This window comes from Lissotriton helveticus, chromosome 3_1 (genome assembly GCF_964261635.1).
Source record: "Lissotriton helveticus chromosome 3_1, aLisHel1.1, whole genome shotgun sequence".
Classification (NCBI taxonomy): Eukaryota; Metazoa; Chordata; class Amphibia; order Caudata; family Salamandridae; genus Lissotriton; species Lissotriton helveticus.
Window position 1 is genome coordinate 374,755,978 of NC_136061.1, and position 22,668 is coordinate 374,778,645.

The following is a 22,668-nucleotide window of genomic DNA, read 5'->3' on the forward strand; positions in this document are numbered from 1 at the left end:
ACGCCACTCAGCCACGCAACGCCACTCAGCCACGCAACGCCACTCACACACGCAACGCCACTCACACACGCAACGCCACTCACACACGCAACGCCACTCACACACGCAACGCCACACACACACGCAACGCCACACACATGCAACGCCACACACACATGCAACGCCACTCACACATGCAACGCCACTCACACATGCAACGCCACTCACACATGCAACGCCACTCACACATGCAACGCCACTCACACATGCAACGCCACTCAACCACGCAACGCCACTCACCCACGCAACGCCACTCACCCACGCAACGCCACTCACCCACGCAACGCCACTCACCCACGCAACGCCACTCACCCACGCAACGCCACTCACCCACGCAACGCCACTCACCCACGCAACGCCACTCAGCCACGCAACGCCACTCAGCCACGCAACGCCACACACACACGCAACGCCACACACACACGCAACGCCACACACACACGCAACGCCACTCACACACGCAACGCCACTCACACACGCAACGCCACTCACACACGCAACGCCACTCACACACGCAACGCCACTCACACACGCAACGCCACTCACACACGCAACGCCACTCACACACGCAACACCACTCACCCACGCAACGCCACTCACCCACGCAACGCCACTCACCCACGCAACGCCACTCACCCACGCAACGCCACTCACCCACGCAACGCCACACACCCACGCAACGCCACACACACACGCAACGCCACACACACACGCAACGCCACACACACACGCAACGCCACACACACGCAACGCCACACACACACGCAACGCCACACACACACGCAACGCCACACACACACGCAACGCCACACACACACGCAACGCCACACACACACGCAACGCCACTCACCCACGCAACGCCACTCACCCACGCAACGCCACTCACCCACGCAACGCCACTCAGCCACGCAACGCCGCTCAGCCACGCAACGCCGCTCAGCCACGCAACGCCGCTCATCCACGCAACGCCGCTCATCCACGCAACGCCGCTCACCCACGCAACGCCGCTCACCCACGCAACGCCACTCACCCACGCAACGCCACTCACCCACGCAACGCCACTCACCCACGCAACGCCACTCACCCACGCAACGCCACTCACCCACGCAACGCCACTCATCCACGCAACGCCACTCATCCACGCAACGCCACTCATCCATATGCAAAACGAAAAATGTCAAACTCTTCTATAGCGAGACCTATTGCATTTTCAATGCTTGTTATACAGTGCATTCCTTTGTCTGAAGGTGCAGGGTGGGGGCGGAACCAGTCGCAGCTGGTTCTTGAGTACTCCGTTTACCTCAACCACCCTCTCTATTCACTGGCAGGGCTTGGGTCATTAGACACACCACAGGGGGGCGGAGCCAGCATTGTGGGGGGAAAACCCAGCCCATCCAGGACACAGGTACACTCCTCCCACACATCACTCATGCTAATCTCCCACTCACCACCGGGCAGACCCATCCAGACTTCCTGGAGCCTGGCATGCCAGCCAGCTCCAGCCAATCACACGCCAGCACCCTCACAGCACACGTACAGCCATGTCTAGAAATGGCGCTTCGCTACTAGACACATACATGCTGCATACACCATATCGCAGCATTCACTCTCACGAGTTCACACATACCAGACTCAAGCCTGTACACCCCACGCATCAGGAACTACCAGGGACACATACATTCCCCATGCATTCCTATGGGCGGGCAGGCCTAGCTCAGCACATGCACTCAGAGTGCGCACGCACTTTCCACTGGGACACAGTGAAAGTGCGCAGAATCCAAAAATCACCATCTCCAGGTCACCATTTCAAGCAAAAAGTCTAGGGGTGAACCTGCCCTAAGGGCCAAAGTCCAACAGTCATTATGTATTTGGAAGTAGGGCTCTTGTAGTGTTAGCTCTTGCAATTCAATTACTCTACGTAGTGAGGTAATTGCAACTAAAAACGCTGTTTTTTGTGTGAGCATTTGTAGTGTTGCTTTGTGGAGGGATTCGAATGGTGCTTTCATCTTTAAGGGAGCACTACATTGAGGTTCCGTGCAGGTGGTGGCATCCTCTTTGGAGGTGCTATTCTCTTTGCTCTTTCTAGAAATCTTTTGACCACATGGGATCAGAAAAAACTTTTCCCTGTTTCGCCCCTTGTGTACGCTACAATTGCTGCTAAGTGTACCTTTATAGATGTGTAGCTTAGTTTATTCTGTAGTAAATATTTTAAGCATTTTAGCATCGTTGATTCCTTTGTGATTTTCTTTGAAAGTTTTTCCTTAAGGCACCATTCAGAGAATCCTTCCCATTTGGCTTTGTAACACTTTCTTGTTGTAAGTTTCCTCGCCTCTCAGAGCACTGCCATTGTGCTCTCTGGAAGTTTGAGGTGAGCGAATTCTAAGTCCTCAGGAGCCATGCTGCTAGGCTTAGGCTCTCTGGTTCTGGGTGTAGCACCTTCCGTTTTGCATTGTTAAGAGGTCCTTTCTCTTTGAAAACTTATGCATTCTTCCTTGAGTTATCTCCATTATCTGTGAGAACCAAGTCTATCTGGCCCACGGAAGTGCTATGACTATTAATGTCCTTTGGCTGAGCTTGCATTTTGTTATCACCCTGAGTAGTAGTGGTATTGGGGGGAAAGTGTAAGCAACTATCCCTGACCAGTATACCCACAGTGCATACCCTAGAGACAGTTTGCACGGTTGCATGGATGCGAAGTGTTGGCATTTTGCATTGTGGGGAGTTGCAAATAGGTTGATTTGTGGGGTTCCCCATTTTTTAAATATCTTTTCGATCTCCGATTGATTCAATTCCCACTGGCAGATGTATCTTTCAGAATTGTCCTTTCCTAGCAGATGTATTGCCAATATGTCTATTCTCCTTGGGATCGCCCATCTCCATAGTTGTTGCGCTAGGGTTTAGAGTGCTAAAGACTGTGTCCCTCCTTGTTTGTTTAAGTAAAACATGGTGGTTGTATTGTCTGTATTAACACCCTTTTCCTGTAGAGTTCTTTCTGAAAGGCTTTTAAGGCTAGGAACACAGTTTTTAATTTCAGGAAATTGATGTGTTTTACCGCATCCTGTTGTGTCCACAATCCCTTTACTTTCAGGTTGTTCATGTGCGCTCCCCATGCTACCTGGGAAGCATCTGTTGTGATCATCACTGCTGGAGTTGGTTGTGTGAAAAGTCTACCCCGTGCTATGTTCTTTCTGTTCCACCATGCCTTCTCTTGGTGAACTGTTTATGTGACAACCACTAGATCCTCCCAACTCCCTGTTGCCTGTGACCATTGTTATTGAAGCCATTCCTGAACGGTCTCATGTGCAGTCGAACGTTTGGGACTAGCTGAATGCATGAACCCATCATCCCTAGCAGTTTCCCCACTGTCCTCACAGTCAGAGCTTGCCCCTTGTGGTATAGATGTGTCTCCTTCAGTCTTGCTAATGTTCTTTTCCTGCTTGGGAATATTTTCCCTAGTATTGTGTTGATTTCTGCCCCTAAGAACACCTTTACTTGCTCTGGTTACGATTTCACTCGGTGGATTGAGAAACAGAGTTGGACCAGTGTATGCATAACTTGCTGTATATGTTGTTTGCAGAGATAAAAGGAGCTAACCAGTTGTCCAGGTATGGATAAACATTAATTCCTTGATTTATTAGGTGGGCCGCTACTGCAGCTAGGCATTTTGTGAAGACTATTGGTGCTGATTTCAGTCTGAATGGTAGCACCCTGAATTGGCAGTGTGTTCTGTTGATCACACATCTTAACAGACCCTTGTGTCTTCTGTTCATGGGAATGTGCAAGCATGCGTCCCTTAAGTCTATAGTTGCCATGTAGTCTCCTGTTTGTATCTGAGGTATATCCTCTTGCCAAGTTGCCATCTTGAATTTTTGAGTCTTTACGAATTTGTTTAGGAACCTGAGGTCTAGTATTGGTCATAAAGTTCGGTCTACCTTTGAAATGAGGACGTACGTGGAGTAAATGCCATTGCTCTTTTCCTTGTGTGGTACTTTTTCTATTGCCTCTTTGTTCAGAAGTTCTTGTACTTTTTCGAGCAATTGAGATAGTTATTTTGCTGAATGCACCTTGTTGTTTGGAGGATGTTTTGCAATCCTGTGCAGTAACCGTATCGTATTATGTTTAATATCCATTTGTCCGAGGTAATTTTCTTCTAAATCTTAACCTGCCTCCTACTGGTGTAACATGTTGGAGGAATTGTTTGGTTATAGGACCATGATTTTGTTGTGTGCTTGTATCTTGTAGCACCCTCTGCGTTGTTGTTTGAGGGTGCGCAACCCTTGGAGTGAAGTCACTTGGAGGTGGTTTGCGGTCTCCCTCTTTGCGGTTGGCCTCTTCCTGAATGGTGCCCTCAAAAGGATTGCCTTCCATGTTGGTGTTGCCAAGTTTTGTTGTTGTTGACCCTGTTGTCCGTGGCTTACTCCTTGGTAACCTTGTTGAAAGGTGTGGTGTGAGGTTGCAGGTTGGTGGTTACCCCTGCCTGTTGGTTTCCGTGAGGGTGTGCCAATACCCATGCCTCTGAATTGTAGTGCCCCCATGGACCTTGCTGTTTCATTGTCCTTTTTTAATTGGTTTAATTTCTCATCCACAGCTGTCCAAATAGCTGTTCACCATTGAACGGAGGGTTTAGTATGTTGTTCTGTACCTCTAGTTTGAAACCTAACATTCGTAGCCAGGCGTATTTTCTCTCAGGAACCGCGATCATCATCGGTACGCTAGATGTTTCTGCCGCATCTAGGGCTGTTTTCAAACATGTGTTCGCCATGTTTGTCCCCTCTTCCACTGAGTGTTTTGCCCTTATTTGGAACTGTTCTGGCACACGTTTTAGTAGCTCTCCAACCTCCTCCCAATGTTGATATGCAAATCTGTTGATCAATGCATTTGAGTTTGCGATGCACCACTGTATTGCTGCACTTCTTTCCACCTTTCTTCCCATGAGATCCATTCTCTTGCTCTCCTTGTCTGGTGGTGGGCCAACATTGGTGGGGACTTTAGCTCTCTTCTGAGCCATGGAAGTAATCATGGAGTCAGCAGGTACCAACCCCCTGATGTACATAGGATCCTTAGAAAAATGCTTGTACTTTTTCTCCCCTCTTGGTGTGACTGCTTTGCATGTGGCAGGTTCTTTAAAGGCTTCGTTACCCTGGTCCAGTACACTTGGCAGCATGGGAAGGAAAGATTGGGTCTTTTCTTCCTCCAATTGCACTCCATACGTGTCTGCTGCTTTCTTTATGACTTGGTTGTACATCCCATCTGGTGGTAAAGGCCCGGATGGATATGTATCCACCACTTCTTCTGGTAATTCGGCGTAGAGATCTTGCCACTGTAGGTCTTGAGCCTCCAAGGTCGCTAAACCCCCATAGATTTGGTCCTCTTCCTCTCCTTCGGCTTCAAAAAAGTATTCTTCTTCGACCGGTTCTGGAGTTGTTGGCGGCTCTAGTTTCTCTACCTCCTTTACGAAGTCGGTTAAAATTTTGGGCGGACTTTTGAATTGCTTCATTTCCTCATCAAGAGTTGCAAGATACTCGCCATTTCGACTTCGAGCCTCTTCTTTTTCTTTTCCATCTCGGACGCTTGTGTTTCGGCATCGAGATTTTCTGCCTTTCTTTTCGAGCTTGATGACGCCGCTGTCGAAGCTTGTTTAACCCTCTCTTTCTTTGACGTCGAAGAGTCCTTTTCGTGACTGTCTTTCGATTACTTTTTCTTTCTAGGATTTTCGCCGTCTCGGAGTCCTTGTCTAAGGGACCAACAAACTGTTTGTACTTTGACGTGCTTGCAGTCGTCGAATGTTTTAATGTTGAGGCTCCTTTCGAGGACTTAGAGTCACTCTTTTGTGGGTCGCCTATCTTTTTCGGGGTCGATGGTTCTCTTGCCTCCTTTGAAGTTTTCTTTTTGACCTCTACAATTGGGAAATACGAGTCCTCTTCGCCTTCAGGCCCTTCAGCGACGTTGTCCTCCTCTTCGCTAGAGAGGCCTAGGCCCCGAAGCGATGGTGGTGGGCCTTGACCCTGCTTGCTGTAATTTGCTCTTCTCTCGCTCTCTCTTACCCTCAAAGTTTTTGGGGTGAAAGCAGAGCATGCTTAGCCGGCTTCGCTTCGGTGGTCCAGCGGCAGGCAAAGGTTGCACACCGGATGCTGATCCTTCTGTGCGTACTCGTGGTGACAATTGTCGCAGAACTTGAATGGTGTCTTGTACATTACCGCGCACAGGGATCCCCCTTCGTATGACGTCGAAGTTTATTTTTTTCCTCTTTGCTGCGCCCCGGCTGCAAGACACGAAGGCCGGTACGACGAAGAACTTCTTTTCCTGTTCTGTATACTTCTTTCCTTAATTTTCGCCCATTCTTCTCTCCAATCTTAGGTAAAAATGATTCTGAAGATGGCGACCAAAGGTGGGAGCTTCCAGAGGAAGCACGTCGACGTCACAGAGGGACACCAAATGGTGGTATGTCGACGCCTACCAACAACAAAAAAGTAGAAGAAATACTACAATTCCGGACCCACCCACTAGATGGTGGAATGATGCACAGCATATGAATCCAGAAAAGATTCACGCTGCAAAACTATTTTACAACAACATAAGAGAAAACGAAATGCAGGGAAGGCTCCTTGATTCTGCTATCCTCACCCCATAAACTGTACAGCAACACTGAAAGTATTAGCCACTATGGGAGGAAAGAAGCTTCCTGGAAAGTCATGTGTAATAAATAGTGCATGGCCCTGGTGAGATACAAGGTTTTGGGCTAACAAACATTTTTATTTAACAAGTGAAACTCTAGGAGAAGGGAAATCAAAACAACTCAGAAAGAAAAAAAATATTTACAACCAACCGCAAAGAAGTGGGTTTGGTTGGCAGATACAATACAAATAGAATATAGTGGGTCTCATGGCTAACATTGCTCTTATGACAGATGACGAGAGCTTCACAATGAAACGAATCTTCGTATTCGTATGGAGGTGCATAAATGTCATTAGACGGTAAAAATGATCGAAGAAAAAAAGGATGGTCTCTAAGTCTATGTTAAGTCTTCTCCTACCTTCACTCTCTCTTCTGGACGTTTCACAACTTTGTCGCTCAGGAACTTAGTAGGTACAAAGCCAGTTACACCGTTATCAATTCGTGCCTTCACCCCGATTGCCTGACCCGGGCAAGAACCACTGTCAAAGTGATTCCACACCTGTAACACAGGAGGTTAGAAACCTTCAGAGACAAGCAGCAATAACAAACCAAACATAACATAGGACCTTGTAAATATCATCATAAAAGTACTTTTTGGAAATATACTTTCACCAAAAAGAAAATGTTTCTAAACAGGGCTGTGCCATACCTCGCTGAGTTCTGGAAAATTATCTTGTTGACAGAAGGGGCACTGCCAGAGGCCGGTATCATCATTCCTGATAGCCTGATCATAGCTCTCACCCTGAGGTCGTCGATGTGCAATGCCAGTCACGTTACACGTAATCAGCTTTCCTAAGGAGAAGCAAAGACAATTTGATCACTGCTGTTACAGTGTTCACTCAGGAGCATGATAAACTGCTACACACGTTTTAAGTTCTCATTTTATTTCCCTACAATCACTCTTTTTGCTAACTCATATACCTTCACTCCAATATTCACTTTCTAATTTAGTAGATCAGTAATGCTCTTTCTAAGTAGAGGCATACATTTGTTTAATTATTTCTACTCATTAGACAAACTGTAAACTCCCCTGCATTTCAGTCTATAAAAATAGATTTTGGACGTCTTGCAATAAAATTATATGACTGCATTTAGTTGGTTTATTATATTTTGTGACTATGTGCAAACTGCCTCGATACAGAAATTATGCAAATTAAAATAAAACAATCAATAATAATTTAGGAGAAACTACCTATATAGAATGTTTCTGGTGTTTCCTTGGACAACATGTTAAAAATTTCTTCTGTGTTCGGAGAGCGGAAGGTGGTTCTCAGGTCCTTGTACCTGCAACTCAGTTCAGCTCGGATGTCATATAATGTGATGTGCTTGTCACCATAGCCCTGAAAGTACACAAGCAAAAGGTTGGTAATAATAGATGCATTGATCAGTTAAACAAATAAACATGTCCACAGCGTATTGAACTAACAAATGTTCCAATGCTCAGGCAGCCTAATCTGGCAATACAATCTTGATACAAACACAAAGGTAAGCTAATGAATAATGCCTGATCGATGCAATGTCCTGGTCTATCTGAAAGACACGACATAATGAGCTGCACGATCTGGGATTCTTATATTGACTTTACGGTGTAAATCAGATGCATGCACCAACAAATTCTGAGATTCCACCTTTATTCAAAGAAATTAAATAATAACAATCAGCTAGGCTGTGACATCAATAGTAGAAATCATTAAGCCTGGTGTGAGGGGTGTAGGCATGTCAAGGGAAATTGTTAATTGGCTGGTAGTACTGATTGCATGACAAAGACTGGGCATACTACAAAGAAGTCTAAAACAGGCATTCTGAGGATGCAGAGCGTGGATGGGTAAAACCGCTCACCAGATAAACTGTATTAGAGGAGTAAAATTATGCCATGCAAAGCACCATTCCACATAAAAACACAGGCCATTTAGCATTTTAACTTCTAGTACGGTGTATATGGAGAAAACAAGAGGTCGGCTGGCACAAGGAGAGATCATGGATATTTACGTGGGCCCACTCTCCTTGATGAATGTGAGACTAAAGGAGCGGCTCTCCTCATGAAGTAAAGAGTAGCCCTAAATAGGGTCTTAAAATTCAAACAAAGAGAGGTAGGAAATTCCGTGTTTTCAAATAATAGATCTATCTATATCTATCTAACTATATATCTATCTCTACCTAGCTATCTATAGCTACCTCTATATATCTAGATCTATCTCTAGTTCTATCTATCTCTATATCTCTATCTCTATCTATAGATCTATCGAACTCTAGCTATTCATCTCTAACTATTCATCCTTCTCACTCCGGTCCCTATCCCTCCATCTCTATCCTTCCGTCTCCATCTCGCACTCTCCATTTCTCTCTCCCTTCCTCTCCATTTCTCTCTCCCTCCCTCTCCATTTCTCTCTCTCTCTCTCCATTTCTCTCTCCCTTCCTCTCCATCTCCCTCTCTCCATCTCGCGCTCTCCCTCTCCCCATCTCTCGCTCTCCCTCTCCCCATCTCGCTCTCTCCCTCTCCCCATCTCGCGCTCTCCCTCTCCCCATCTCGCGCTCTCCCTCTCCCCATCTCGCGCTCTCCCTCTCCCCATCTCGCGCTCTCCCTCTCCCCATCTCGTGCTCTCCCTCTCCCCATCTCGCTCTCTCCCTCTCTATCTTGCTCCCTCCATCTCGCTCCCTCCCCCCTCCATCTCTCCCCCTCCATCCATCCATCCATCTCTCTCCCTCCATCCATCCATCTCTCTCCCTCCATCCATCTCTCTCCCTCCATCCATCTCTCTCCCTCCATCCATCTCTCTCTCCCTCCATCCATCTCTCTCTCCCTCCATCCATCTCTCTCCCTCCATCCATCTCTCTCCCTCCATCCATCCATCTCTCTCCATCCATCCATCCATCTCTCTCCCTCCCTCCATCCATCCATCCATCTCTCTCCCTCCATCCATCCATCTCTCTCCCTCCATCCATCCATCCATCTCTCTCCCTCCCTCCATCCATCCATCTCTCTCCCTCACTCTCTCCCTCCATCCATCCATCTCTCCCTCCATCCATCCCTCCCTCTCTCCATCCATCCATCCATCCATCTATCCCTCCATCCATCTGTCTCCCTCCATCCATCCATCTGTCTCCCTCCATCCATCTGTCTCCCTCCATCCATCCATCTCTCTCCCTCCATCTCTCCCTCCATCCATCGCTCCCTCCATCCATCTCTCCCTCCATCCATCGCTCCCTCCATCCATCTCTCCCTCCATCCATCCATCCATCTCTCCCTCCATCCATCCATCTCTCCCTCCATCGATCTCTCCCTCCCTCCATCCATCCATCCATCCATCTCTCCCTCCATCCATCCATCCATCCATCTCTCCCTCCATCCATCTCTCCATCCATCCATCTCTCCCTCCATACATCTCTCCATCCATCCATCCATCCATCTCTCCATCCATCTCTCCCTCCATCCATCCATCCATCCATCCATCCATCCATCCACCCACCCATCCCTCCATCCCTCCATCTATCTATCTCTCTCCCTCCATCCATCCCTCTTCCTCCATCCATCCATCTCTCTCTCTCCCTCCATCCATCCATCTCTCTCCCTCCCTCCATCCATCCATCTCTCTCCCTCCCTCCCTCCATCCATCTCCCTCCCTCCATCCATCTCTCTCCCTCCATCCATCCATCCATCTCTCTCCCTCCCTCCCTCCATCTCTCTCCCTCCATCCATCCATCTCTCTCCATCCATCTCTCTCCCGCCATCCATCCATCCATCTCTCTCCCTCCATCCATCCATCCATCCATCTCTCTCCCTCCATCCATCCATCCATCTCTCTCTCTCCATCCATCCATCCATCCATCTCTCTCTCTCCATCCATCCATCCATCCATCTCTCTCTCTCCATCCATCCATCTCTCTCCCTCCATCCATCTCTCTCCCTCCATCCATCCATCTCTCTCCCTCCATCCATCCCTCTCTCTCCCTACATCCATCTCTCTCCCTCCATCCATCCATCTCTCTCCCTCCATCCATCCCTCTCTCTCCCTACATCCATCTCTCTCCCTCCATCCATCCATCCATCCATCCATCCATCCATCCATCCATCCATCTCTCTCCCTCCCTCCCTCCCTCCCTCCCTCCATCCATCCATCTCTCTCCCTCCCTCCCTCCATCCATCCATCCATCCATCCTCTCCCTCCATCCATCCATCTCTCTCCCTCCATCCATCCATCTCCATCCATCTCTCTCCCTCCATCCATCGCTCTCCCTCCATCCATCTCTCCCTCCATCCATCTCTCCCTCCATCCATCTCTCCCTCCATCCATCCATCCATCCATCTCTCTCCATCCATCCATCCATCCATCCATCCATCTCTCTCCCTCCATCCATCTCTCTCTCTCCCTCCATCCATCCATCCATCCATCTCTCTCCCTCTATCCATCGCTCTCCCTCCATCCATCTCTCCCTCCATCCATCCATCTCTCTCCCTCCATCCATCCATCCATCCATCTCTCTCCCTCCATCCATCCATCCATCCATCCCTCTCCCTCCATCCATCCATCCATCTTTCTCCCTCCATCTCTCTCTCCATCCCTCCATCTCTCTCTCCATCCCTCCATCTCTCCCTCCATCCATCTCTCCATCCATCCATCCATCTCTCCATCCATCCATCCATCTCTCCATCCATCCATCTCTCCATCCATCCATCTCTCTCCCTCCCTCCCTCCATCCATCTCTCTCCCTCCCTCCCTCCATCCATCTCCCTCCCTCCATCCATCCATCCATCCATCCATCCATCTCCCTCCATCCATCTCTCTCCCTCCATCCATCCATCCATCTCTCTCCCTCCATCCATCCATCTCTCTCTCCCTCCATCCATCCATCTCTCTCCCTCCATCCATCCTTCTCCCTCCATCCATCCATCCATCCCTCTCCCTCCATCCATCCATCTCTCTTCCTCCATCCATCCATCTCTCCCTCCCTCCATCCATCCATCTCTCTCCCTCCCTCCATCCATCTCTCTCCTTCCATCCATCCATCTCTCTCCCTCCATCCATCCATCCATCTCTCTCCCTCCATCCATCCATCTATCTCTCTCCCTCTCTCCATCCATCCATCTATCTCTCTCCCTCCATCCATCCATCTCTCTCCCTCTCTCTCTCCATCCATCCATCCATCTCTCTCCCTCTCTCTCTCCATCCATCCATCCATCTCTCTCCCTCTCTCCCTCCATCCATGCATCCATCTCTCCCTCTCTCCCTCCATCCATCCATCTCCCTCCATCCATCCATCCATCTCTCTCCCTCCATCCATCTCTCTCCCTCCATCCATCCATCTCTCTCCCTCCATCCATCTCTCTCCCTCCATCCATCCATCCATCTCTCTCTCTCCATCCATCCATCCATCCATCTCTCTCCCTCCATCCATCCATCTCTCTCCATCCATCCATCCATCTCTCCCTCCATCCATCCATCTCTCCCTCTATCCATCCATCCATCCATCTCTCTCCCTCCATCCATCTCTCCCTCCATCCATCTCTCCCTCCATCCATCTCTCCCTCCATCCATCCATCTCTCCCTCCATCCATCTCTCCCTCCCTCCATCTCTCCCTCCCTCCCTCCATCCATCCATCTCTCCCTCCATCCATCCGTCTCTTCCTCCATCCATCCATCCATCCATCCATCTCTCCCTCCATCCATCCATCCATCTCTCCCTCCATCCATCCATCCATCCATTTCTCCCTCCATCCATCCATCCATCCATACATATCTCTCTCCCTCCATCCATCCATCCATCTCTCTCCCTCCATCCATCCATTTATTTATTTATTTTATTTTGAGAGTTTTATACAGCGCGAACAAGATCTTTGCAGATATCAGAGCGCTTTACAAGTAAAAATACAAAGTAGAAATACAAAGTAATAAAGCGTATATACAAAGTAATATATGAGGTAGTTAGGTACAAGGTGCTAGTTACATAGGTAGGTCAAAGGACATGAGGTAGGTTACAGGTGTGGTAGTGTAGGTACACTGAGAGTAGACAAACAATTGCGTCAATAGCATAAAGTGCGATACCAAGGAGCATATACTTGCTTAAGCGTGTTTAGAGTATTTAGAGTTTAAAGGTGGGCCAAGTTGAGGTGGGTGTGTGCAGGATGTATAGTCCCCACAGGTGCGACAGTAGAAGGGATGTAAAGATCGTTGAGGTGGAGAGGGTAAAGTGTGCAAAGTCAACCAGGTGCGTCAACACTATAACAATATACATAATCAACCAGGTGCAACGAGCATTATAACAAAATACAAAGAGTGAGCGTATACAATTACGTAATTCGATAATACGGGTGGTACAATAGGCCAAGGTCGGACAGGCCTTACAGAGCAGATTTATGAGTGATACGGAGTAATAGGTCATGTGTATTTTGCCATGAGGATCGCTTTAACTTCTTTCTTAAAGATTGTATTGGAGGAGATGAGTCTTGTTTCAGGAGGGAGTGAGTTCCAGATCCTGGGTGCCATTCCTGAAAAGGAACGTTTATACGTTTTTTCCTTCCGAAATCTTCGAGGTTTCAGCAAAAGATTGTTTGTGCTCCTAGTAGTTCGGGAGCCACCCGAAATTGTCAACTTTTGAGTGAGGTAGGCGGGTGAATTCAGATGCACAGCCTTGTGTGTCATGCATGCAATTTTCAGTTGAATTCTGGCTTCAAAAGGTAGCCAGTTCAGTGATTTAAAGTCCGGGGAGATATGCAAGTGTTTTTTTGAGCCTGTGACTAGTCTCGCTGCGGCGTTAAGGGACGCTCGTAGGGGTGCCGTTGTAGTTAGGGGGAGCCCGCAGAGGGCGGTGCTCCCGTATTCTATGTGCGGGATGACTATAGATTGAACTGCAGTTTGAAAGTCTTTGGCAGGAAGGAAAGGTTTAAGTTTTCTCAGGGTATTGATTTGGAAGTTCGCTCCTTTGGTTGCCTTGCTGATGTGCTGCTGCATGTTGAGATTGGTGTCAAGTGTTATGCCTAAAGATTTTGCTGAGTCTACTACGATGGGCTGTACATTTAGAGCCGTTAATTGCTTAAGCCATGTTTGAGCCGTGGATATTTTAGCGGGAGGTGAGATCAGGAGGAACTCGGTCTTCAGAGCATTGAGTTTGAGGTGATTCTCAGCAAGCCAGGATTGGGTGTTTCTGATCGTGGTGTTCAGCAGCATGATGTCCTTGGGAGATTGTATTTTGAGATAAAGTTGGGTGTCGTCGGCATACATGTGAAAGTGCACATTAGAAGCCTGTAACAACGTAGTGAGAGGTTCCATAACTAGGTTGAACAGTGTTGGGGAGAGGGAGGATCCTTGAGGGACGCCTAGCGATACAGGTACCGGAGAGGACAGCAGGTTGTTGCTTTTGATTCTTTGTGTCCGGTTGTGTAGAAATGAGGTGAACCACTTTAGAACAGTCCCAGATATGCCCATCCTTGTGTTTAACAGTTCGAGTAAGTTCTCATGTTTAACTGTATCGAATGCTGAGGAGAGATCCAGAAGGATGAGGAGACAGGTATCATTTTGGTCTAGGATTTGGAGGGCATCGTCCACTATGTGAGTCATGGCAGTTTCGGTATTGTGCCCTGCTCGGAAGCCTGACTGATGAGCGTTTAGGAGGTCAAACTTATCTATGTGTTTAGTCAATTGTAGTTGTACACATTTTTCCAACAGTTTAGCGAGAGTGGGGATGTTTGTGATAGGTCGGTAATTGTTTAGATCAGTGGGGTCTGCTGTTGGTTTTTTTAGTAGCGGTGTGACTTGCCCTACTTTGAGGGCGTTGGGGATGGATCCTTGTTGAAGAGAGCTATTGATAATCTTAGACCAGAGTGGGAGAAGCCAGGGGGAAAAGTCTTTTACAGCGTTAGCAGGAAGGGGGTCAGAGAGGTGATTGGAAGGTTTCAGGGCGCTGAGCAGTCTGCCAATTTCTTCTACGGAGTAAGTGTCAAAGGATGACCAAGTAGCATTGTTCTTAGGTTGAGGCACTGCTGTGTGTCGGGGGTTGGAGTACAGGATAGCGTCATTGAGGAGATCGCTTCTTATTCTCTCAGTTTTTTGGATAAAGAAGGCAGAGAAGTCTTCGCAGGAAGGAGTAACGTCCATGGCCCTGATTGTCTGGGGTTGCTCTTTGGATTGTGTTCTGACTAACTCAAACAGTTTTCTTGGACGGTTTTTAGCTTGGGCGAGCTGGAGGCTGAAGAAGTCTCTTTTTGAGCGTTTTATTTTCCTGAAGTAGGCGTTTCTCTGTTTCTTTAGACTTTTTAGGTGCACTGCAGAGGGGGCTGACCTCCAGGTGCGCTCTGCCATTCGCATCGCCCGTCTATCCTCATTGAGGCTTCCGTCATACCATGGGTTGGAAGTCTTCTTGGACGAGACTCTTTTTAGTTGCATGGGCGCCACCTCATCGATTATTGTGGACATAGTATTTAGATAGTGGTCAGTCAGAAGTTGAACGTCTGTAACGCCGGGAGGGGGAAGTAGCCTATTGCCGCTGTTGGGTGGTAGGGAGTTTGGGTTGAGTTTCCTCAAGTCTCTTTTCCACACTTTGTGCTTAGTGTGTTGAACTGAGTTAAGTCTGGTTTTTTCCTTGATGAGGAAGGAGACAATATGATGATCTGACCAGTCACAGGGTTGGATTGACTCCAGTTGAATAGCGCCCTCTTTGGAGATGATAAGGTCAAGGGTAGAGCCTCTCTTATGGGTCGGGCTGTTGCATATTTGGTTGAGATCAAGTGCGTTGAGAAAGCTTTTGAGGCTGTATACCACTGCGTCACTGCTGTCATTCCAGTGGAGATTGTAGTCGCCAAGGAAAATTTGGGTGTGCTGCCGTCCTGAGTTGGCTGTAATTGTATCCATGAGTTGTTGGACGAAGGAGAAATTGTCCCCAGGTGGGTGGTATATAATTTGTAGGGAGCATACCGGTTTGCTTTCGCTGATGATATCAAGGCATAGGTATTCACAGGAAGTAAGTGAGGAGACGGCCACTTTGGAGACTCCATCCATCTCTCTCCCTCCCTCCCTCCCTCCATCCATCCATCTCTCTCCCTCCCTCCATTCATCTCTCTCCCCTCCATCCATCCATCTCTCCCTCCCTCCCTCCCTCCCTCCCTCCATCCATCCATCTCCATCCATCCATCCATCCATCTCTCCATCCATCCATCCATCCATCCATATCTCTCCCTCCATCCATCTCTCTCCCTCCTTCCATCTCTCTGCCTCCATCCATCTCTCTGCCTCCATCCATCTATCTATCTCTCTCCCTCCATCCATCCATCCCTCTTCCTCCATCCATCCATCTCTCTCTCTCTCTCTCCCTCCATCCATCCATCTCTCTCCCTCCATCCATCCATCTCTCTCCCTCCATCCATCCATCTCTCTCCCTCCCTCCATCCATCTCTCTCCCTCCCTCCATCCATCCATCTCTCTCCCTCCCTCCCTCCATCCATCTCTCTCCCTCCCTCCATCCATCCATCTCTCTCCTCCCCTCCCTCCATCCATCTCTCTCCCTCCATCCATCCATCTCTCTCCCTCCATCCATCCATCTCTCTCCATCCATCTCTCTCCCTCCATCCATCCATCCATCCATCTCTCTCCCTCCATCCACCCATCCATCCCTCTCTCTCCCTCCATCCATCCATCTCTCTCTCTCCCTCCCTCCATCCATCCATCCCTCTCTCTCTCTCCCTCCATCCATCTCTCCCTCCATCCATCTCTCTCCCTCCTCCATCCATCTCCCTCCATCCATCCATCTCTCTCCCTCCATCCATCCAGCTCTCTCCCCTCCTCCATCCATCTCTCTCCTCCATCCATCCATCTCTCTCCCTCCATCCATCCATCTCTCTCCCTCCATCCATCCATCTCTCTCCCTCCCATCCATCCATCCATCCATCCATCTCTCTCCCTCCCTCCCTCCCTCCCTCCATCCATCTCTCCCTCCATCCATCCATCCATCTCTCTCCCTCCATCCATCCATCCATCTCTCTCCCTCCATCCATCCATCCATCCATCTCTCTCTCTCTCCCTCCATCCATCCATCTCTCTCTCTCCCCTCCATCCATCCATCTCTCTCCCTCCATCCATCGCTCTCCCTCCATCCATCTCTCCCTCCATCCATCTCTCTCCCTCCATCCATCTCTCTCCCTCCATCCATCCATCCATCCATCCATCTCTCTCCCTCCATCCATCTCTCTCCCCCCTCCATCCATCCCATCCATCCATCTCCCTCCATCCATCCATCGCTCTCCCTCCATCCATCTCTCCTCCATCCACCTCTCTCCCTCCATCCATCCAGCTCTCTCCATCCCATCCATCCATCCCTCCATCCCTCCATCCCTCCATCCATCCATCCATCCATCTTTCTTCTCCCATCCATCTCCTCCATCCAGCCATCCATCCATCTCTCTCTCCATCCATCCATCCATCTCTCCATCCATCCATCTCTCCATCCATCCATCCATCCATCTCTCCATCCATCCATCCATCTCTCCATTCATCCATCTCTCATCCATCCATCCATCCATCTCTCCATCCATCCATCTCTCCATCCATCCACTCTCTCTCCCTCCCTCCCTCCATCCATCCATCTCTCCCTCCCTCCCATCCATCCATCTCTCTCCCTCCCTCCCTCCATCCATCCATCTCTCTCCCTCCATCCATCCATCTCTCTCCCTCCATCCACCATCTCTCTCCCTCCATCCATCCATCTCTCTCCCTCCATCCATCCATCTCCCTCCATCCATCCATCCATCCATCCATCCATCCATCCCATCCCTCTCCCTCCATCCACCATCTCTCTTCTCCATCCATCTCTCTCCCTCCATCCATCCATCTCTCTCCTTCCATCCATCCATCTCTCTCCCTCCATCCATCCATCCATCTCTCTCCCTCCATCCATCCATCCATCCATCTCTCTCGCTCCATCCATCCATCCATCCATCCATCCATCTCTCTCTCTCCCTCCATCCATCCATCTCTCTCCCTCCATCCATCCATCCATCTCTCTCCCTCCATCCATCCATCTCTCTCCCTCTCTCTCTCCATCCATCCATCCATCTCTCTCCCTCCATCCATCCATCCATCTCTCTCCCTCCTCCATCCATCCATCTCTCTCTCTCTCTCCCTCCATCCATCTCTCTCCCTCCATCCATCTCTCTCCCTCCATCCATCTCTCTCCCTCCATCCATCCATCCATCCATCTCTCTCCCTCCATCCATCCATCCATCCATCTCTCTCCCTCCCTCCCTCCCTCCCTCCCTCCATCCATCCATCTCTCTCCCTCCATCCATCCATCCTCTCTCTCTCCCTCCATCCATCCATCTCTCTCCCTCCATCGCTCTACCTCCATCCATCTCTCCCTCCATCCATCTCTCTCCCTCCATCCATCCATCCATCTCTCTCCCTCCATCCATCCATCCATCTCTCCTCCCTCCATCCATCCATCCATCTCTCTCTCCCTCCATCCATCCATCCATCTCTCTCCCTCTATCCATCGCTCTCCCTCCATCCACTCTCCCTCCATCCATCTCTCTCCCTCCATCCATCCATCTCTCTCCCTCCATCCATCCATCTCTCTCCCTCTCATCCATCCATCCATCCATCCCTCCCTCTCCCTCCATCCATCCATCTTTCTCCCTCCATCTCTCTCCATCCATCCATCCATCTCTCTCTCCATCCCTCCATCTCTCCTCCATCCATCTCTCCATCCATCCATCCATCTCTCCATCCATCCATCCATCTCCATCCATCCATCTCTCCATCCATCCATCCATCTCTCTACCTCCCTCCCTCCCTCCATCCATCTCTCTCCCTCCCTCCATCCATCCATCTCCTTCCATCCATCCATCTCTCTCCTCCATCCATCCATCTCTCTCCCTCCATCCATCCAATCTCCATCCATCCATCCCTCTCCCTCCATCCATCCATCTCTCTTCCTCCATCCATCCATCTCTCTTCCTCCATCCATCCATCTCTCTCCCTCCATCCATCCATCTCTCTCCCTCCATCCATCCATCTTCTCCCTCCCTCCCTCCATCCATCTCTCTCCCTCCCTCCATCCATCTCTCTCCCTCCCTCCATCCATCTCTCTCTCTCCTTCCATCCATCCATCTCTCTCCCTCCATCCATCCATCTCTCTCTCTCCTCCATCCATCCATCCTCTCTCCCTCCATCCCATCCATCTCTCTCCCTCCCTCCATCCATCCATCTCTCTCCCTCTCTCTCTCCATCCATCCATCCATCTCTCCCTCTCTCCCTCCATCCATCCATGCATCCATCTCTCCCCTCTCTCCCTCCATCCATCCATCTCCCTCCATCCATCCATCTCTCTCCCTCCATCCATCTCTCTCCCTCCATCCATCCATCCTCTCCCTCCATCCATCCATCCATCTCTCTCCCTCCATCCATCCATCCATCTCTCTCCATCCATCCATCTCTCTCCATCCATCCATCCATCTCCCTCCATCCATCCATCCTCTCTCTCCATCCATCCATCTCTCTCCATCCATCCATCTCTCCCCCCCATCCATCCATCTCTCCCTCCATCCATCCATCCATCTCCCCTCCATCCATCCATCTCTCCCTCCATCCATCCATCCATCTCTCCCTCCATCCATCCATCCATCTCTCTCCCTCCATCCATCCATCCATCTCTCTCCCTCCATCCATCTCTCTCCATCCATCTCTCTCCCTCCATCCATCTCTCTCCCTCCATCCATCTCTCTCCCTCCATCCATCTCTCTCCCTCCATCCATCCATCCATCTCTCCCTCCATCCATCTCTCCCTCCATCCATCCATCCATCCATCTCTCCCTCCATCCATCCATCTCTCCCTCCCTCCATCCATCCATCCTCCATCCATCCATCTCTCCCTCCTCCATCCGTCTCTTCCTCCATCCATCCATCCATCCATCTCTCCCTCCATCCATCCATCCATCTCTCCCTCCATCCATCCATTTCCCTCCATCCATCCATCCATCCATACATATCTCTCTCCCTCCATCCATCCATCCATCCATCCATCTCTCCCTCCATCCATCCATCCATCTCTCTCCCTCCCTCCCTCCTCCCTCCCTCCATCCATCTCTCCCCTCCCTCCATTCATCTCTCTCCCTCCATCCATCCATCCATCCATCTCTCTCCCTCCCTCCCTCCCTCCCTCCATCCATCTCTCTCCATCCATCCATCCATCCATCCATATCTCTCCCTCCATCCATCCATCTCTCTGCCTCCATCCATCCATCCATCTCTCTCCCTCCATCCATCCATCTCTCTCTCTCCTCCCTCCCTCCATCCATCCATCCATCTCTCCCTCCATCCCCATCTCTCTCTCCATCCATCCATCTCTCTCTCTCCCTCCATCCATCTCTCTCCCTCCATCCATCCATCTCTCTCCCTCCATCCATCCATCCATCTCTCTCCCTCCATCCATCCATCCATCCATCTCTCTCCCTCCATCCATCCATCTCTCTCCCTCCCTCCCTCCCTCCCTCCATCCATCCATCCCCCTCCCTCCATCCATCTCTCTCCCTCCATCTCTCTCCCTCCCTCCATCCATCTCTCTCCCTCCATCCATCCATCCATCCATCCATCTCTCTCCCTCCCTCCATCCATCTCTCCATCCATCTCTCCATCCATCCATCTCTCCATCTCTCCATCCATCCATCTCTCCATCTCTCCATCCATCCATCCATCCATCCATCTCTCTCCCTCCCTCCCTCCCTCCATCCATCCATCTCCCTCCCTCCCTCCCTCTCCATCCATCCATCCATCCATCTCTCTCCCTCCATCCATCCATCCATCTCTCTCCCTCCATCCATCCATCCATCCATCTCTCTCCATCCATCCATCCATCCATATCTCTCCCTCCATCCATCCATCCATCTTTCTGCCTCCATCCATCCATCCATCTCTCTCCCTCCATCCATCCATCTCTCTCCCTCCCTCCCTCCCTCCATCCATCCCATCCCATCCCCCTCCCTCCATCCATCTCCTCCCTTCCATCCTCCATCTCTCTCCCTCCATCCATCCATCCATCCATCTCTCTCCCTCCATCCATCCATCTCTCTCCCTCCATCCATCCATCCATCCATCCATCCATCCCCCTCCATCATCCATCCATCCATCTCTCTCCCATCCATCCATCCATCCACCTCTCCCTCCCTCCCTCCCTCCATCCCCCTCCCTCCATCCATCTCTCTCCCTCCATCCATTCTCTCCCTCCACCATCCATCTCCTCCCTCCCTCCCTCCATCCATCCATCCATCCATCTCTCTCCCTCCATCCATCCATCCATCTCTCTCCTCCATCCATCCATCCATCCATCCATCCATCCATCCCCCTCCATCCAGCCATCCATCCATCCATCCACCATCTCTCCATCCATCCATCCATCCATCACCATCCATCTCTCTCCATCCATCCATCCATCCATCTCTCTCCATCCATCCATCCATCTCTCCCATCCATCCATCCATCTCTCTCCATCCATCCATCCTCCCCTCCCCTCCATCCCATCTTCTCTCTCTCCCCTCCATCCATCCATCCCTCTCCCTCCCTCCATCCATCCATCCATCTCCTCCATCCATCCCTCTCCCTCCATCCCTCTCCCTCCATCCATCCATCCATCCATCCATCTCTCTCCCTCCATCCATCCATCATCTCTCTCCCTCCATCCATCCATCCATCCATCCATCTCTCTCCCTCCCTCCATCCATCCTCCATCCATCCATCCATCTCTCCATCCATCCATCTCTCCATCTCTCCATCCATCCCTCCATCCTCTCTCCTCCCTCCCTCCCTCCATCCATCCATCTCTCTCCCTCCCTCCCTCCCTCCCTCCATCCATCTCTCTCCCTCCCTCCATCCATCTCTCTCCCTCCATCCTCTCTCTCCCTCCATCCATCTCTCTCCCTCCATCCATCCATCTCTCTCCCATCCATCCATCTCTCTGCCTCCATCCATCCATCTCTCTGCCTCCATCCATCCATCTCTCTGCCTCCATCCATCCATCTCTCTGCCTCCATCCATCCATCTCTCTGCCCTCCATCCATCCATCCATCCATCTCTCTCCCTCCATCCATCCATCCATCCATCTCTCTCCCTCCATCCATCCATCCATCTCTCTCCCTCCATCCATCCATCCATCCTCTCCCATCTCTCCCTCCATCCATCCATCCATCCTCCCTCCATCCATCCATCTCTCTCCCTCCATCCATCCATCTCTCTCCCTCTCTCTCTCCATCCATCCATCCATCCATCTCTCCCTCTCTCCCTCCATCCATGCATCTCTCTCCCTCTCTCTCTCCATCCATCCATCCATCCATCTCCTCCATCCATCCATCTCCCTCCATCCATCCATCTCCCTCCATCCACACCATCCTCCTCCCTCCATCCATCCATCTCTCTCCCTCCATCCATCCATCTCTCTCCCCATCCATCCATCTCTCTCCATCCATCCATCTCTCCCTCCCTCCATCTCTCTCCCTCCATCCATCCATCTCTCTCCCTCCATCCATCCATCTCTCTCCCTCCATCCATCCATCTCTCTCCCTCCATCCATCTCTCCCCTCCATCCATCCATCTCTCCCTCCATCCTTCCATCTCTCCCTCCTTCCATCCATCTCTCCCTCCATCCATCCATCTCTCCCTCCATCCATCCATCTCTCCCTCCATCCATCCGTCTCTTCCTCCATCCATCCATCCATCTCTCCCTCCATCCATCCATCCATCCATCCATCTCTCCCTCCATCCATCCATCCATCCATCCATCCATTTCTCCCTCCATCCATCATCCATACATATCTCTCCCTCCATCCATCCATCCATCTCTCTCCCTCCATCCATCCATCCATCCATCTCTCTCCCTCCCTCCCTCCCTCCTCCCATCCATCCATCTCCTCCCTCTCTCCATTCATCTCTCTCCCTCCATCCATCCATCCATCCATCTCTCTCCCTCCCTCCCTCACCTCCA

General features: G+C 50.3%; 1 protein-coding gene across 1 annotated transcript in view; it reads right to left on the bottom strand.

Annotated features, from left to right (window-relative positions):
* The window catches only part of SUPT6H (SPT6 homolog, histone chaperone and transcription elongation factor), a 1,180,384-nt gene that overhangs the window by 310,097 nt on the left and 847,619 nt on the right, over nt 1–22,668 (bottom strand). The window contains exons 26-28 of the mRNA XM_078680107.1: nt 7,907–8,054; nt 7,364–7,506; nt 7,073–7,213 (exon numbers count right to left, since the gene is read on the bottom strand). Coding sequence (XP_078536233.1) covers nt 7,073–7,213; nt 7,364–7,506; nt 7,907–8,054 — 432 coding nt within the window. The remainder of the gene's footprint in view (nt 1–7,072; nt 7,214–7,363; nt 7,507–7,906; nt 8,055–22,668) is intronic.